A 17,489-nucleotide genomic window follows, 5' to 3' on the forward strand; every position below is an offset into this window, starting at 1 on the left:
ATCGGAGTATATGCCATACATGACACGCACACACGCACACGCACACGCACAGACCTGGAGTGGACGTCATCTGATCCCCCCTCTCATATCCAGCCTTTTATTATTGCAGGCTCAGGAGTTGCATGTATCACTGCGGTTTGTTGACTCGGCCGAGCCGGACCGGAAGCATTAGGACGCGCACACGCACGCACGCACGCACACAGTCTCTCCATCTCTGCCGGGCTAAGGAGGGACTCGGACAGTCCGCCTCCACAAACAGCTGCAGGCTAACAGCAGCTTTAGCCGAGGACCGGGCTGCCGGCTAACGGAGGGACTGCTGCTCCGCGTCCATCCCACCGCACCGACTCCGCCGCGGGAGCAGCAACAGCGAGGCGCCGATGAACGAGCTGGTGAAGCGGCTGCCCTCCCCGACCCTGCCGGGGCTCCACCTGCCGGGGCTGGACTGCTGCAAAGGCTGGCTCTTTAAATGGACCAACTACCTGAAGGGCTACCAGCGGCGCTGGTTCGTCCTCAGTAACGGCCTGCTGTCCTACTACAGGTGAATAACACTCATTTTTCAGCCTGGCCCCAATAAAAATGTTTGGATGTGTTGTAAACATGCTGTGAGAGGGGGTCTGGTGAAGCATCGTATTTTATTTAGTTGGTTTATTAAACTTTTTTTTGTCGAAGAGCGACGTCATTTACCTGAGTCATAGTAACTGTATATGAAAACAAACAAACATCACTCTTATTAACGAGCTCACTCACAGTCACGGCATCTGTCCTGTGATTTAAACTGCTGATCTCACACCTTATTAGTTCACTGAAATGTTGGGTAGTTGACTTTTGGCCTGCCTGGTAGGCCCACATAACAAACAAGGGAATCAAAGAACTGTTGCTATCCTCATAAATATGTTAACTTTATTCCATCAATTTAAAATGAAGCCGTTATGCACCCATTTATAATCTTGCTTATTTGTCACATGGCCTGACAACATGTGCCTGAAGCTACATATAAAGGTTAGAGAAAATGCTTTATCACTCAGTCTTGATTGTGTGACAGACCTACAAGGATGCTATCTTAGCTCCACACTGCTAAATAATTCAGAAACAGAGCTGCCACATTTCTTAAATGGAGCACTGAGTGTTCTGAGTGTTCTTTTCATCTGTTGTTATTCCCTGATCTTAACACCTTTGCGCTGTTTTCCCTCAGGACTCAGGCAGAGATGGCTCACACCTGCCGGGGCACCATCCCTCTGGCCACAACGCACATTGAGGTAGGTGATACCTGCCATTTGGTTTTAACCAGCGGAGGCCGAAGCTACCACCTGAAAGCCACCTCTGAGGGGGAGTGTCAGCGCTGGGTGTCAGCTCTGCAGCAAGCCAAGGCCAACGCCACTTTCCTGATGCATCACTCAGGTGAGCTGGACAGCTTATCGTTGCTGTGGCCTGTCTGTGTCTTGTGTGTATACATATAACCTTTTGAAACAGGTAACCCTTGTACACAGGAAGCCTAATAAGTGTAGTGGTTTTGGAGCAATAGTTTTTTTAATTTGTTGTTCCCTTCAAGCAATAATGTCACAAAACATATCCTCTGAAGGAACAACATGGTTCACCTGGGAAACAAAGACTGGAGTAGACAAACTAATTTTAGCTGCAACCTGAATGCAGCCCCCAGCAACCAAGACCCACTTTCCTAAATACATTTTTTATTTTCGCGTCGTCTTTGGTGTTATGTAAACGGCAGACCACAAGAGGACAGTGTGGTTCAAGATTTTTGATGGAACTAGTCAGTTGGTGTATGTCTATTATTCATTGTAAAATCTGCATTTAATCCTTATGACCATATGAATTGTTAGATTATTTAGTTCATATTACATATCATATCATGTCACGTGTTTGTGTTGTGTGATTCTGTTTGCTGCCATTTAGTCACTTTATGGATGTTTAAATAAAGGGCCAGGAACAAAGATGCTCAATGAGCATCTTTCTCTCCCTCTATTTTGCACAATTGTGCACAGACATCCATGTAGCCACCTCCTCCCTTACTCTGGCTCCTTCAGTATGACGACAGTGAGAGCTGAATGAAATGACCTTCCTGTAGACTCCTCCTCCTGTTCTGGTAGCAGGAGGGTGTGAGCATTTTCATTGAATATTTTTCGCCGTATACTCTGTGGACAATAGGGAAACATGAGGGCTGCCTTTTGTGTGAGTGTCACCTTGTAAGTAACATCCTTGTTGTTATTTGATTAACAAAATAAGATATATTATGGTGTCTGTGTGCATTCATGCTTGCTTATTTGAATATGTGTGTGTAATTGTGTGTAGTCTGTTTATGTTTGTGGATTTCTTTTAAGTTTTGCGATAACATAATACTTTGATTATACTCAGATTCTGTGCAAATATACAGAGTGGATTTCTTGAACGTTGACAAAATGGCACAATGAAGTGGCTGAAGAACAACATAGACTGTTCTTGTTTTTGTTTGTGACTGATTGAAATCTTTTTCTCAGGGGTATTTCTCAGAGTATTTTACTATTTCTAAGAAGAGTGAAATGTTTGTGCATGCAACATGAAATCACTGTTTTCTGTTAATGTGCCTTTATTACTGTGTGGAGACCATGTGTGATCTCGATATGGATACACACGGCTGATGGTTAGTGGGAAGTGTTTATGATGTGTCTGTTCTTGTGTATAGTAATGGACTACCAGTCCATTTCAATCAAAATACTAAATATCTTACATAGACTTACTAATTTTTGGGGTTCCTCCCAGTTGTGTTTACAGTGCGTCTACTGAAAAGTTTCTGATATATATATTCTTTCATTTAAAGAAGAAGATGTTGATCAAAGATTTTTTATTTTACCGGGGCTGCATAAGTTAATGTCCTACTAATGTAAAATCTTATTCTTGACAGTCCTTGGTAATATTGAATATTACAAACAATTATAAAAAGAAAACATTGCATATCTTAATGCGACCACAGACACTAATTTTTGTGTGTTATGTTGAAGTGAATGTGTGATGTGATCACAGATAATGATTTATGAAGCAATTTTTATGGCTTTAGTGGCAAATAAACTGGTTAAAGTGGATTAGAACAAGACTAATGATAGACTAGTGATAGACAGATGTTGCAGAAGTAATCAGACACCTGGTCTATAACAGGTATCACATAACCACTATTTTCCACAATAATACTATGCAGAATGTACAATGTGAAAAAAATAAAACCTCTCTAACAAACATAAAATATGCACTAGGGGGTTCTGAATATGTGCGAATGAGTGTGAATCTAAGTGAATGTTCACAAGAAGCACACAGGAAACAGCAAAGCAAGCTTTCAGTATGTTAATATTAGACTTTCGTAGATGTGTTTGTAATGCAAAAGCTTACAGTGCATCCCCAGATTCTCAATTCCAACCCTCACCTCCTACATTATGCCCATATTGGTGCAATCTGTAACACCTGTGGGTGTGTTTTCATGATTCAATGATGAGTCACCAGTTTGCCTCAGACACATCAGTGTCCTGTATGAAAAATAAGTCTATAGTACACAGACCTCACTTGTGTGCCTTTCTGCTACAAGTACACATGGTTGTCCCATGGATGTGCATTATTGGTGAAGGGTGTGCATCCATAAAACATGTTGGCAGGCAAATGGACCCACATTGAAATTCAAAATTTAGTGTCTTAACACCATGCGTGTCATTACCATGAAATAAAGTAAGACCTTTTTTCTCTCTCCTGTATATGGGTCATGAAACCATTACAGATGCCAGAAGGACTTTTCACCCTCTGAATTTGATCTACTTCTCCTGAGACATTTTAATCCAGTTTGCCCTGATTGTTTGTAATTTTTTTCCCATCTTGGAGTGTGTAGTAGTTTTTCTCTCTATATCAGTACTCACAGGCAATGTAGAAACTGGCCTAGATTTTGCACTGCACAAACACAGTCTGTTTCTATTTGCATAGAGGAAATATTCTAACCTAGAAAGGCTCCACATATGATGAGGCAGTTATTTGCATTTTTTTGTGTTTGTGTTAATTTGAAACAAGACATAATTTAAATGTGTACTAATCTAAATTATACCCTATAAAGTCTGATAAGTCTGCAAAGTAAGTTCTTCATTCGTTTTTGTTTTTTTTTTGTTTTGTTTTTTTACAGAAAGGCTTTAACAGAGAACAATATGCTCTATTGCCCTAGTCTATTATCACAAATATTTTTCATTTTGACAAGTCTGGTCAACATCCTGAGGTTTCCTACCATAACTTCTAAAGTACAAGAAAATGTGTATCAGTGTGTAGCCAGGGTGTATTTCATGTCATGGTTGAGACATTTTTTATTTTGAAGTTTCTATTTTTATGATTTTACCCTAATTTTGCAGTGAATCAAGAATAAACCTAAAATATTTTATCTAACTTGGTCGAATTATTTCTAAATCAGAAGCCGAAAGGGTGAAATTTCAGTGAAATACTAATAATCTCATGGTTAAAATTTTTATACAATAGAATGGCTACTGTCCTTCCACAATCTCTGAAACTGATGGCTCAGTTTATGCCAAAAAGGGGTAGAGAGAGCCAAAGAGAGGAGGAAAAGGGTTGTGCGTCATCTTTTTTCTCCCTCTTCTAAAAATAGCCCAGCTTCCTGATTGCACAGGACTATGTTTCCAGGGCAACAGTGTTCATTCACAGCTTTCCAATCTTGTAGAGAAAGGGCTGTGCAGGATCTGGGTGTGAGGTGTTATTATCTTCCCTCATCCATTCGTCACTAACACGTTCTGAACACATCTAAATTTAAGTTTGGAGTATTTAAATTATCTTTCAATCTGTCTAACCAGACATTAATTTACAATGCTTATGACTTTGCATAATTTCTTCCCCATTAGAAATCCAAATCATTCAGACATTAAAATAGCCTTTTTCTTCTTTGTGTGAAGATGACTCAGGAGATGAAGGCCCTGTACCTCAGGAGGACCGTGCCCTAACACAAGGGGTGCTCAAGACTCTGGCCAACAAGCTAGATGACCTGAGCACCTGTAATGAGCTGATAGGAAAGCACGGCACCGCTCTCCAGCGCTCTCTCAGTGAACTTGAAGAACTGCGAGGATCCAATGACAGCATAGACAAAGTGAAAGCTGTTAATGAGCGAGCCACTCTGTTTCGCATCACCTCCAATGCTATGATCAATGTGAGTTCACACAGTGCAAACCTCAACCAGTATGTAGCCTCTAAATTTAGTATCTAAATTGGAAACTGGTCAGCTGCGGGTGTCTTGACAAGGGAGTGCACCACGAGGACTCTGCCTGCATCCTTTGATGTTTGTTGTGTTCATACTACAGGCTTGTCGTGACTTTCTGGATGTAGCAGAATCTCACAGTCGGAAGTGGCAAAAGGCTCTGCAGTATGAGAGGGAACAGCGTCACCATCTCGAGGAAACCATCGAACAATTAGCCAAACAGCACAACAGCTTAGAAAGAGCCTGGAGAGAGAATCCCACCTCATATACAGGTGAGACACACATCACAATCTCCAAGGCACCCTCATGTATTGTGTTTAAATCAAAGCGTAGTCTCACAGAATTTGGATATGGCCCCCTTCTGGCCAGCAATAGTGACACATTTTCTGTCAAGAGGATGCATCTTATTCAGTCTCATCATATTATAATTCGTTGTATCTCCGTTATTGTGTATTTTCACAAGAAGAAAAAAATAAAAGAAACACTTATCAACAAAATAGCCTGAACTCCCATGTGAGAACAGGGCAACAAAGTGTTGTTAAGGATCTTCCTGTGGAGAGCTATCTTCCCAATCAGTTTTTTTACGTTTGACATAGATTCTCGTCATTTTGTTGACCATATTTATGCCACATTTAATTTTTCATTATTTCCAAACTATACGCTTGCAATCAAGGCAACGACTGTCAGTCATTGAAACAAACGGCGAAACACAATTATTAAATGACTTTCATTTGGCTACCACACATGCAGCATTTCGTCATATATGATCCGTAGCTGTATATTTACAGATGGAAATTTGTTGCTGCAGGTGTGGAGCGGTCTCAGGAGGGGGATGCCAGTGATGAGAATGATGATGCAGAATTTTTTGATGCCATGGAAGACTCCCCTGCATTCATAACTGTGACTGCGAGTGGCAATATACAGCACAAGTGAGTCATTATGTTGAAACATAATAATTTCAGACCTGCATTATACAGTAGAATTTGTATTTAAACTATGCTGCTTTCTCTCAGGCGCTCAGGGAGTAATCAAAGTATGATGAGTGGAGGAGTGCCAAATGACTGGACTCACAATGAGAATGTAGGTTACCAGAATACCGATATTTATAAAATAAAAGTTACCTTTACAGACTTTTTTTTGAAATATCACTTCAGCTCCCACCCTTCTGTCCAGTTATTTGTGTGTTTTAGTTCTAACAAAAAGTAAAGCGTTGTGCTATGTCATTTTTACAGGATACCTCAGGCACAAACCACACGCAGCTACAAAGAACAAGACGCAGCCGGATTCCTGACAAACCAAATTACTCCCTTAATCTGTGGAGCATCATGAAGAACTGTATTGGAAAAGAACTGTCCAAGATACCCATGCCTGTAAATCCAAGACATACTCATAGTTTTGAAATTTAGCTACTATCCCACATGGAAATGCTATTCAACCTGTTTATTTATCTGGAGCACATTAAAGAGTCTTTTTCTGTCACAGGTAAACTTCAATGAGCCGTTATCAATGCTTCAGCGTCTGACCGAGGATCTGGAGTACAGCGGGCTTCTTGACCGGGCAGCTCGCTGTGACTCGTCCCTGGAGCAGATGTGCCTGGTAGCTGCTTTTTCTGTCTCCTCGTACTCCACCACAGTTCATCGCACAGCCAAGCCCTTCAATCCTTTGCTGGGTGAGACTTATGAACTAGACCGACTGGATGAGTATGGTTATCGCTCCATCTCTGAGCAGGTTAGACGAAAACAAATGCATAATTTATGCATACACTGTATTCACAAGCATGAATCCTGTACACACATTTTACACACAGGGACATCAAATGACCCTTTGGTGAAGAACAAAAATAAAAATACAGTCAATACTGCCTAGGCTGACAACACCCCATATCATTTACTCCTAGGTCAGTCATCACCCACCAGCTGCTGCCCACCATGTCATGTCACAGCGAGGATGGACCCTGTGGCAGCATATCACTATTGATAGCAAGTTTCGTGGAAAATATATTTCTGTTGTGCCATTAGGTAAGAATTTCAAGCGTGCAGATGCTTGCCTTGGCGTAGTTCATGTTGTAGTTAAGTATATAATAAAATCTAAAGTATACCATAATCAAACTGATCGAATATGATCACTTAAAGCACACAAAATAGTTCAAATAATTAACAGAACGTTATTTTAATTTGCCTCTTCTTTTAGGAAACATTCACCTTCAGTTCCACTCAAGTGGAAATCACTATGTATGGAGTAAAGTGACGTCAACTGTGCACAATATTATTGTAGGAAAACTCTGGATTGATCAGGTGCGTTCCTTGTGTTTCAGATTTTTTAGAGCAACAATAAAAAAAGACGTAGGGGTGTGTGTGTTTGAGTGTGTAGGTTGCATTGCAGGACAAGGTTATATGGATCATAATACCCTTTTATGTGCCTGTGTTCTGTTTTTCTTGCTGTCTTCCTGTTTGTTGCTGCTGGCAGTCTGGGGATATTGACATTGTAAACAACACCACCAAGGACACCTGCCGTCTCAAATTCTCCCCGTACAGCTACTTCTCCAGAGAAGTCCCACGTAAAGTACGTTTTTACATCTTCTTTGTCTTTTTTTTTTGTCAGCCTTCACAGTATTTACAGGTTTTTTTTTTTCCCAGAAGGTGGATGTCTAAAGCTGCAAACAGTATTTTTGCAGATCGAGAGTTCTTAGGCCTAATATGTTATGTAACACAATTTGTATCCATAGTGCTAAAACCATTTGAGTCACAATATCAACATCCACCTAGAAAAAAACTTGATAACACTACCTCATCAGCTAAAGAAAATGGGACTAAAAAAGTAAATAATATTTGTCAAACTTTTGTTCTTTGTGATATAATCCAATGCATAAAAGTGGTCACTGATTCATCCAAATTAGAGTTCAAAAATTGCACCCCAGGGTATCTTGTGGTCTGAATGCACATGCAACTGATCCCTTCCTGTGTGATTTTCCCTGGTGTGTGTAGGTGACAGGAGTGGTAGAGGACAGAGAGGGCACTGCCCATTACATCCTGTCAGGTACCTGGGATGACAGGATGGAAAGTTCCAAAATAGTGGACAGTAGCCAAGGATGCGGAGGTTCTGAAGGCAAACAAAAGACAGTTTATCAGACTCTTCAGCCCAAACTCTTGTGGAAGAAATATCCTCTTCCGTATGTTTGTCACCTAAAACATTTCTACCACATCATGATGATTGATTTAAACCGTATTTTCATAATGTGTTTCTCTTCTACCTGTCTACCATTTTACAGAGATAATGCAGAGAACATGCATTTTTTCTCCTCCCTGGCTTTAACCCTGAATGAACCAGAAGAGGGTGTAGCACCTACTGACAGTCGACTGCGACCAGACCAGCGGCTAATGGAGGTAGGTCTCTGGGATGAAGCAAACTCCCAGAAGCAGCGACTGGAGGAACGTCAGAGGCTGGAGAGGAAAAGAAAGGAGGCACAAGCCAATCAGGCGCTGGAGGAGGGTGAGAACATGGGAAACCAACCAAAACAACAAACACAATAGACACTTTGAATTGTGTAACGTTCCCCCCAATGCATGAAATATTTAGAGATCATGGAGAAGTAAAGCATCATAATTATGTGGAAATTTTATGATTCAAGTAGTTTTTCTAATAAGTGTTCTGTGTCATTAGGGCAAGATATCGAGGGTTACCAGCCACTGTGGTTTGAGAAGCGGACAGATGATATAACGGGAGAAAGCACTTACGTCTACAGGGGTGGCTACTGGGAGGCCAAAGAAAGACAGGACTGGATCCAATGCCCCGAGATCTTCTAAGACTAAATTTCGCCTAACAGCATGGCGTCAGGAAGGATTATTGGTTCTTCCTGATGTCAGGACACTCTGTGAGTTATGTTGTTGAGCGAGGTGTGTGCGTGCGTGTGTGCGAGCAAGCCAGCAAGTGGAAGTAGCCCTCCCACAATTTTAAGCACAAATCTAGCACCTGCTTCCAGTTACTAATATACTCACTTTTGTTCTATTATAGCTTGTGTTTTCAGAGTGCATGGCCCTCGTGTGTGCGTATGATTTAGTAGAAAACTATTTTTTAGAGAACAAAGTTCATTTGCTTTACAGAGGAACCATTTCTGCATCAAAACGTTTCTTTCATCAGGTGCATGTGAGGACTGGGAGCAGGGATTTCTGGAAAATATTTGTTAAAAGCACTTAAAGTCTCACTCTCGACAACGTTGGGACATGTTTCTCTTGGCGGGCTTTGACAGAGACAACAGGCTTTAAAAAAACTGTGGCAGGATAAAACATTCTTCTGGTCTAAAAGGCTTCTTTTTTTTTTAAACAGCCGAACCTCATTTATTGATCCTTGCGATGATGGGATTTTTCCCGTCCTATTTCTATTCTATTTTTTAAATTTGCACAAGCTGTATCTGAAGGATTTCTAGTTAGAGTCAATGCCTCTAAAGAGCAGCCTCTCAGCCACGGACACCCAAGCAGATGTCTTCTGATTTGGATGGATAATATTCTGAAAATACCACGCTGTTTTATAGGTAACCACATGAACTTAAAATAAGGTTTCTGGTTGCATTAAAGATCCTCTGATTTGTAAAGAGGTCCCACACAGCCCACAAAAACAGTTGTATAATATCTCTAAGAGGCTTTGTTGAGCCTGGGAAAATTACTGTACCAAACGACATCACTTCAGTAATCTTGGTTGGGACTTGTAGAATTTGTAACACACTTTGAAATCTTACAATGTTGGGACTGTCAGAGTGAAGGCACCTTTTGACTTGCAGGACCCCGAATTTTTGAGGTTTAAGGAATAAAAGTTAGGATGTTTCTGCCTCTATATCATCGTTCCAGTTTGTCTAAAATCCCTAAACTTTATGGAAGTGTGGCAGTAAACTTACCACTTCAAATAGTTTTGGCTCAACCACTGAAGTATAATCTACTAAACCTGGGGATTTTCCTCAACAAAGGATTATATCAATGCTTGATGGTTATTTTAGCCTTAATTATGTAATGAAATAGTAAATCCATAGTAATCACTGGGTCCCAACTCTGAGACTCTCAACAGATTATGGCAATCTGGGAGGTTTTTTTTTTTTTTATTAAGGACAGTCACATATATTATTCAATGTGAATTGTATTTTCAATATCAGGGTTTAGCTTCCTGGCAGTTAGTGAAAAACATCCCCCCATTTCTTGTTAGAAATGGTCTAATTAGATACTTATATGAATGGTTTCTACCTTTACAGTTGTGTTTGTGTTATTTTTACAGATCAGCATTAACATAAGTGTACAGTCAGGAAAAAAATTATCCCAGGTCAGAATGAATAAATGCAGCACAAAATTTATGTTTTAGCAACAGTATCAAGTTAGTGACCAGTCCAGAAAAGGAAAGAGTTGCCATTACACACTATGTTGTTTGTGTAAGCACTGCTGTACAGAAGTAGTAAGTATACAAGATCTTAAACAACATTAAACAGCTTATTTGTAATTTTCACCTTTATGTGTATTTTAACTGGGCATGAAGCACATTTCCAGCTGCCTCATTGGTTTTGGCTTGTAAATGGCAAGAATAAAATAGAAATAGAACAACCTTATTTGTAATCACTATAAGAAAATATTATTTCACATTACTTAAACATTCATAGTCTCATAACTTAAACCCTATTGGTGTATACTTAATCTTCGATGGAGTCAAGATTTTATACCAATCAATGTGATGTTGGGGAATTCAAATTATCATAATAAGTTTCTGAAATCAATGTATAATATGAATGATGCAAATAAAGTATTGTTCACATAAAGCACAATGTTATGTTTACCTGCAGGTTATGAAACATACTACATTAACTAAATGGATTTTCCATGACAACATATACCTATGCATGGTTTTAGACTGCTGAAGCACTGATGTAATGAAAAGCCTCTTCACTTAGCTGTTTGTGGACTGTTGCTGAAACATGATGTGAATTCACCTTTTGTGCCCAATAGCCTTGAAAATTTTACAGTTTTGAGTGCAAATAAAATCATGAAACTTTCAATTTGCTATTGTTTACTGTCAAATCAGAGATGTTCAGATTCATTAATTCTCATGATCCCTGGAGGCCCAACATACATTTCAGCAGTGAGTTTGGATGTCAGATACAGCTGAAATGTATAGCTACTTTGGAATAACAAACCACAGAGCAGTCAGTCTTCACCTGTTCACAAATTACAGTCTCAAAGTTAACTCAGCAGGCTTTGTATCTTGATTTCGATTAAATCTACAACATTTAACGTGGCTTGAAAGTGTAATTTCAACTGTGTATTAAGAGTCTAGGGGATAGCAGCTTTTACATTACACTGAGATTTTACAGTTACTGTCTCCGTGTTTGGCAGAAAAAACTATTCGTTTTAGTAATTACTTTTCCTCACTGGTGAATTTAAGCAAAGGAAATGCGACACCCTTGTATTTCCTCACACTTTACCCTGCAATAATGATCATCATGCATCCCTATTTGGACAGTCGTGTTGATTGTACTGTGTCTTTAAGAGACACAAAGAAACTGTGTTTCATACGCACTGCTTTGCATTAAAGTCTGCCATCCATCAGACGATGACAGAAATTAGACGTCTGCTCGTCACTGGCTGATTTCCACGCTCAGCAGCAGCCTGTCAGCATGTCCTGACCCGGCCGACTCTTCCCTGGACAGAGAGCGGCTGACAGCTCAGGGACCAGCCGGCCGAGGGGAGGAAGCTGTCGGTGCTGAGAAGGTCCCCGTCAAAGAACAAGGTGAGAGGGGGGGTGAAGCACATTTTATGATGAAACTGTCTCAGTCGTGGTGTTTCGAAGGAAAGTAACCAAACACGGCGTCGGGTCGGGACCAACGGACGGTGGCTAGTTTTAGCTAACAGCCTGCCGTTAGCTAGCGGAGCGGCTACCGGCTACCGTTAGCATTTAGCCCGGACAGGACAGAGGTGACAGCCCGGTCCACGGCGGGCTGTGGCCGACTTCACTCCCCTCGGTCTTTATTTTGTCGAGGCACTGATCTGGAGTCGGATGTTTGACAGAAAGTAACTAAAATCAACTGAGCGAGCCGCTGTCTACTTAGCTAGCTACTCGAGGATTGGAGCAACTTAGTGTCTTTTTTTTAATTGTTGTTGTTGTTGTTGTTATTATTTGAACAACATTGACTTGATTTCTCTTTATGCCCATTCTGGGGAGTTGAATCACAAGATCACCCTCAGCTATTAGGTAAGCTACTATTTAAAGGTAATTACTTGGGTGGAGAAAGAAAACATAACTCATGCCTTGGTGTCTCGTATTCACAACACATGCAGTGCCCGCTGAGGCTCCGTCACCGCCGGTCCAATCCCCTGGATCCCGGTCTGGGAGAAGCCCGCCCTGAACAGCTCTCCTCCGCCGGGTTTTCTCCTGCATATGTCATGTTTGCCTGCCCGGCGTGTGTTACGCAACCAGCCAGTCGTGCAAAATAGAAACACGTGTCTATAGGCGGTGCAGAGAAATACAGATTTACTGAGTGAGAAAAGAGCAGCGATCAGAGCAGAGAAGGGGAGCCGACGTGTCGCAGGTTCTGCCTATGATTTATTTATTGGTTTTTAGCCCAAAACTCACCGGTTGTTGTCAGGAATTTCATTTGGCGGTGAGAGGTGCAGATTCAACATGTGTTTTCCTTGCAGAGAGGACAATGAAGCGAACATGATCAGCGCCGATGGCTTCTCAAAATGCGAGGTGACTCTGCAGGAGAGGGGCAGGAGGAGGCCCCCCGCAGAGATGCTCCATCTGCTGTCGGCTGTCATTGTTTGGCTGGTGACGGGCACCACCATCTCCAGCCTCAACAAATGGATATTTGCCGTTTACAATTTCAGGTACCCTCTGCTACTGTCCGCGCTGCACATGCTGACAGCCATCGTGGTGGACTATGGGCTGATCAAACTGCGGGTGATCCGCCACAGAGGGGCTGGAGAACAGGACCTGACCCCTAGCGCAAAATACAAGGTGTTCCTGTTGAGTCTGACATTTTGTGCCAGTATCGCCTTTGGGAACATGGGTCTGAACTATGTTCAGCTGTCCTTTGCACAAATGATCTATACCACCACACCACTCTTTACACTGGCTATTTCCACGCTTATCTTGGGCAAGCAACATCACATCCTCAAGTACACAGCCATGATGCCAATTTGCCTGGGGGCCTCCTTCAGCATCATGGGAGAAGTCCAGTTCGATCAGACCGGTTGTTTCTTTGTGTTTGCAGCAACCATGTTGAGGGGTGTCAAGTCCATCCAACAGAGTGAGTAACCCTTTTACTGTGTCAGTACACTGTTTTACTGCCCTTAACCTGTTTACCTCTGACTTAACTTTCTGTATTACTAAACTGGAAATCTGCTCTCATACCTCTGACATTAGAGGATATTTTAGTGTTTTTCCCTCAGGGTACCGCCTCAGTCTGCGGTCCTGGAACTTTTTAGTGTCTTGGTGATTCACTGTGCAATCCACTGGCATACCCACACATTACGGTGGAATATCATGGAGGCACATTTTCTGGTTTCCAAGGAAACATAATAACAACATCAATATGTGTATGTGGGTTAGACCAGGCAGGATTTTTGTGCAGTGTTACAACATGGTCTTTAGTTGTTTTTAAAGGTTTACCTTGGCTTTTGATGGACTCAAAGCTTCTAAAGGATTGCATTTTTCATAAGTTGCAGCTGTAGTTTTCATTCGTTTTCTTTTAAGCCAATTTATTCATTTAGGTATTTTTAAAGTTTCTCTCCTTTTATATCCATTTTTATGGATATATAAGATAAGAAGCACCTAAACGTAAGGCTGAAAGATGCGGTTAAGTAATGCATCAGAGGGGATTGAAAGGCCAAAGGATATTTCCTCTAATGCAGCATGTGATCCCTTTGGCTCATTTGTGATGAGTTATGGTTTATAGTTTGCCTTATTTGGTGTTACCTAAAATACCTGGAGCACAATGTGTTACTGACCTGTTTATCCTGATTAAATAAACTAAATTAATAGTTGTCATGAGCAAAAATTATTTTGAGATTTTACATGTGGCTATGATGTACTTGTGTGCTTGTTCTGGTGGAGAGAACATTGCTGAAATTACATTTATCAACTGTACTCATTTATCTAAAGCTCTGTGCTGTTAACACTCGTAGGAGAATTAGCTCAAAAGTTTGTATTTGTGTGCAGTGGATTACACACTTGAATGTCATTAATCTCCATGCATTTTTGAGGACCTCTTAAATTTGTTAAATAACACAAAGGCAGACATTCAGTTTTGCTCGGAGTGTAATGCTATGTACTTTGTGCTTCGTGGTGCAAAGGGTCACCTCAAGGTTACAGGGGGTAATTTGAAATATTGAAATACTCCAGTAAATCTGCTCGGTGGCAAACAATAGAAAGACTGCAGATGAACTTAGAAATGTCTCTGTCTGCCTTGAAAAGAAAGGTTATGCCCTGCTTTTGTATTTGGATCAGAATTTGACAACAATATCTAACAGAGGAACATAGTTGCACATTACTTTAGCTGTTTATTTTAGGTTACAAATAAGGCTTGCTGAACAATGGTTTCTCAAGTTGCCGCAAGCTTTTTTTTTTTTTTTTTTTTTTATCTTAGCTTAATTGTTGATGTAACAGTTTCCCCAGTAAGTTTATTTTGTCTGATGAGCAGTCCCCTGGGTTAAAGTCTAAACTCTGTTCGATTTAATTCTGGATGATTATGAACATCATGCAGTGTTTACAGTGGGTGATGAATTTCACTCCTACTAAAGCATTCATTTGTTTAATAGATGTTTTGCTTTCTACATGTGCAGACAGGGCTTGTTACACAATCTTCTGAAGAAGAGTTTTGCATAGCTTCCTCCAGTTATGCTGCTATAAAGTCTGCTGTCAACCTTTCAACTGTTAATGAGTGAACAGAACAGTTTTTTCCTGTTTTTGTGACTAGAAAAGCAGAGGAACTTTTTTTGTGATGTCACCTAAACCAATAGTTCTCAAAATATTATAGTGAATGAATTTAGGTGCTGTGTCCTATTTATGATGGAATAACAGTGTTTTGTGATAGTTGCATTTATGTAGGGAATGCTGCAGCAACAGATCTTTGGCTTTGTTTGTAACTGCTCTGTACATGTCTTTGTCTAATCAGGCATCTTGCTTCAGGAGGAGAAAATCAACTCAGTGTTTCTGCTCTACCTGATGTCCATTCCTAGCTTCTGCATCTTGACTGTGGCAGCTCTGGCCCTAGAAAACTGGGCTGTGTTGGAGTCGCCACTGCATTATGACCGTCACCTGTGGGTCTTCATCTTGCTCAGCTGTCTGGGCTCAGTCATGTACAACTTGGCCAGCTGCTGCGTCATCACGCTAACTTCGGCTGTTACTCTGCATATCCTTGGCAACCTGAGCATAGTGGCAAACCTGCTTTTGTCTCAGCTTCTTTTCGGCAGTGAACTCTCAGCTCTCAGCTGTGCTGGTGCGGTGCTGACCTTTTCTGGAATGCTCATCTACCAGAACTCTGAGTTCATTGTTAGTTACCTGGATGCACGTAGGGCCAAAGCTAAAGGGTCCGGACAGGTGGATTTTCGCACTACATGTGGAGACGACCCAGACAATGCTTGTGCATCTGAACCAACGTATCATCATCAGAGAACAGAAAGCAAACAGGATGACAAAGTAGACTGAAAATAGGATGAAGGAGAGAATAAAAAAAAAGGCTAAAAATCCCATCTTTTGTATCTTGGAGTGGTTATGAGCAGCAGCGGGGAAGTGACCTTATAAGGCCATTGTCACTGATGCTGTTACAGATCTTTTGGCTTGTTTGTTTTATTTCTTTCATTATTTTTTTTTTTACTTCTTCACTGTGCCAACTAATTTCTTCTCTGGTCACAGAACAATGATAGTTAAGTTCTCTCCTTCAGCTGTAAATTACTAGTACATAGCCTATGTCATGATATGCATGTATGACCACACAAAACTCTTTGATACCTCATGAGGTATTCACACTGTCACTTGTACTGCTCCACTGTGAAAATGGTCTCTAAAATAGAGGGCTCTCTAATTGGTGTTTTGGGTTTATATATATTATTTTTATTTTTATTTATTTTATTTCTTTTGTACTGTTGCCTGACATTCACCTGGCCCTGTCACAGTAAGGGACTGGATTTTTTTGGCAGCTTCTTTTTTTTTTTTTTTGCTAGTACGTGAGGCGAGAGACTTGGTAAAAAAGGTGGTTACTGAAGGGCTAAAACCCTTTTGTTTTGAAGCAAGTTTCAATGATGGGCAAAGTTGAAATTTTTGTGCAGTGAACTGCTTTTTTTCCTCTACTGAAACTCACTTTAATAAGAGGTCTGAGCTCCGTGAAGTCACTTCCCACATAATAAGGCCTAGATTTAGTTCTCATACGAGCTTGAAGGGACGGTCTCTCTATAGAATTAGTCCAATTACTTCCATCTTTTACAACAGTACACTCACTGCAGCATCTTGATAATTAGGTTCACACGTACTCTAAGGAGTGCCACTCAGCTTTAGCTCTTATTCCCTGTGGAACAGGAGGAAAAAGAAGACTGGGCCGTTGTTAAAGGTTGCGTCTTAAATCCCATCCAATATGGGTTTAATTTTTCACTTGACATTTTTTACACAGTTGGTTAAGCAGCACAGACTTCCTGTGGGTTAGGGACAGTGTTGTGTTTTCTGCTTTTGATTTGCGAAAAATCTAGAAGCTTTATTTATTTTTAATGGCCATAACAATCTTTAGTAGCGTTGTAAAGCTGTAGACTTTGGTCTTTAAGTGTCTTTTACATTCATACATGTAATATTCAACAGCAAACGCTGCACCTCTCTCGGTAGAGAGAAGCAACATCTACTAAGCAGAGGACTGCATGCTGCTGCTACCTCTGAAACTATCCTGATATCTGTTAGACCTCCTACATGTAGGTTATGATACGTTTACTTTGAAAGCTTTTAGTCACACAATGTTGTAATAATGCTTCTGTCAGAGGTATGTTTACCGTCAAGTGCAGTTTGGCCTCACACAACAGGAGAACAACAAAGCGCTAAAGTTTTTTTATGACACCTGTCGTATCTTTGGCATATTGTGGCATAATAAGTGCAAGCAGGACTGTATATTTAAAGATTTTATTTTATATGTGACAGATTGGTGCCATTTTTTTTAGATTGAACTGACCTGAGCCTCATTTCATATTGAGAGTATGAGTCTAAGATACTTAGACCCCTTAAAACACAGTTAGTTTAAAAAAAAAAAAAAAAAAAAAAAGTT

The 17,489-nt window shown here is 40.7% G+C and overlaps 2 protein-coding genes across 4 annotated transcripts; both read left to right on the top strand.

Annotated features, from left to right (window-relative positions):
* The first annotated feature begins 377 nt into the window (after positions 1–377).
* Positions 378–9,414, top strand: osbp2a (oxysterol binding protein 2a). The gene is made up of 14 exons (XM_029515859.1): positions 378–538; positions 1,193–1,398; positions 4,920–5,170; positions 5,322–5,490; positions 6,027–6,147; positions 6,232–6,298; positions 6,451–6,588; positions 6,701–6,946; positions 7,116–7,236; positions 7,409–7,512; positions 7,685–7,780; positions 8,203–8,387; positions 8,487–8,707; positions 8,879–9,414. The coding sequence occupies exons 1-14, from the start codon at positions 378–380 to the stop codon at positions 9,019–9,021; spliced, it is 2,229 nt and encodes a 742-aa protein (XP_029371719.1). The 3' UTR covers positions 9,022–9,414.
* A 2,390-nt stretch (positions 9,415–11,804) lies between these two features.
* Positions 11,805–17,486, top strand: slc35e4 (solute carrier family 35 member E4). Of its 3 annotated transcripts, none has more exons than XM_029515861.1 (3): positions 11,805–11,977; positions 12,886–13,496; positions 15,363–17,486. In XM_029515861.1, exons 2-3 carry the CDS (start codon positions 12,905–12,907, stop codon positions 15,893–15,895), a joined length of 1,125 nt encoding a protein of 374 aa, XP_029371721.1. In that variant the 5' UTR covers positions 11,805–11,977; positions 12,886–12,904; the 3' UTR covers positions 15,896–17,486. The 3 variants fall into 3 exon arrangements, with proteins under 3 accessions (XP_029371721.1, XP_029371722.1, XP_029371720.1); XM_029515862.1 differs by lacking the exon at positions 11,805–11,977 and adding an exon at positions 12,763–12,776; XM_029515860.1 differs by lacking the exon at positions 11,805–11,977 and having other exon boundaries at positions 12,869–13,496.
* Positions 17,487–17,489: the final 3 nt, after the last annotated feature.

Source organism: Echeneis naucrates, chromosome 12 (genome assembly GCF_900963305.1).
Source record: "Echeneis naucrates chromosome 12, fEcheNa1.1, whole genome shotgun sequence".
Lineage (NCBI taxonomy): Eukaryota > Metazoa > Chordata > Actinopteri > Carangiformes > Echeneidae > Echeneis > Echeneis naucrates.

Excerpts from the sequence above, each read along its gene's own strand:
- osbp2a (XM_029515859.1), top strand. The coding sequence starts at position 378 with ATGAACGAGCTGGTGAAGCGGCTGCCCTCCCCGACCCTGCCGGGGCTC. Across the intron at positions 1,399-4,919 it reads TTTCCTGATGCATCACTCAG|ATGACTCAGGAGATGAAGGC; the intron begins GTGAGCTGGACA and ends CTTTGTGTGAAG. Across the intron at positions 6,947-7,115 it reads ATCGCTCCATCTCTGAGCAG|GTCAGTCATCACCCACCAGC; the intron begins GTTAGACGAAAA and ends ATTTACTCCTAG.
- slc35e4 (XM_029515860.1), top strand. The coding sequence starts at position 12,869 with ATGTGTTTTCCTTGCAGAGAGGACAATGAAGCGAACATGATCAGCGCC. Across the intron at positions 13,497-15,362 it reads TGTCAAGTCCATCCAACAGA|GCATCTTGCTTCAGGAGGAG; the intron begins GTGAGTAACCCT and ends TTGTCTAATCAG.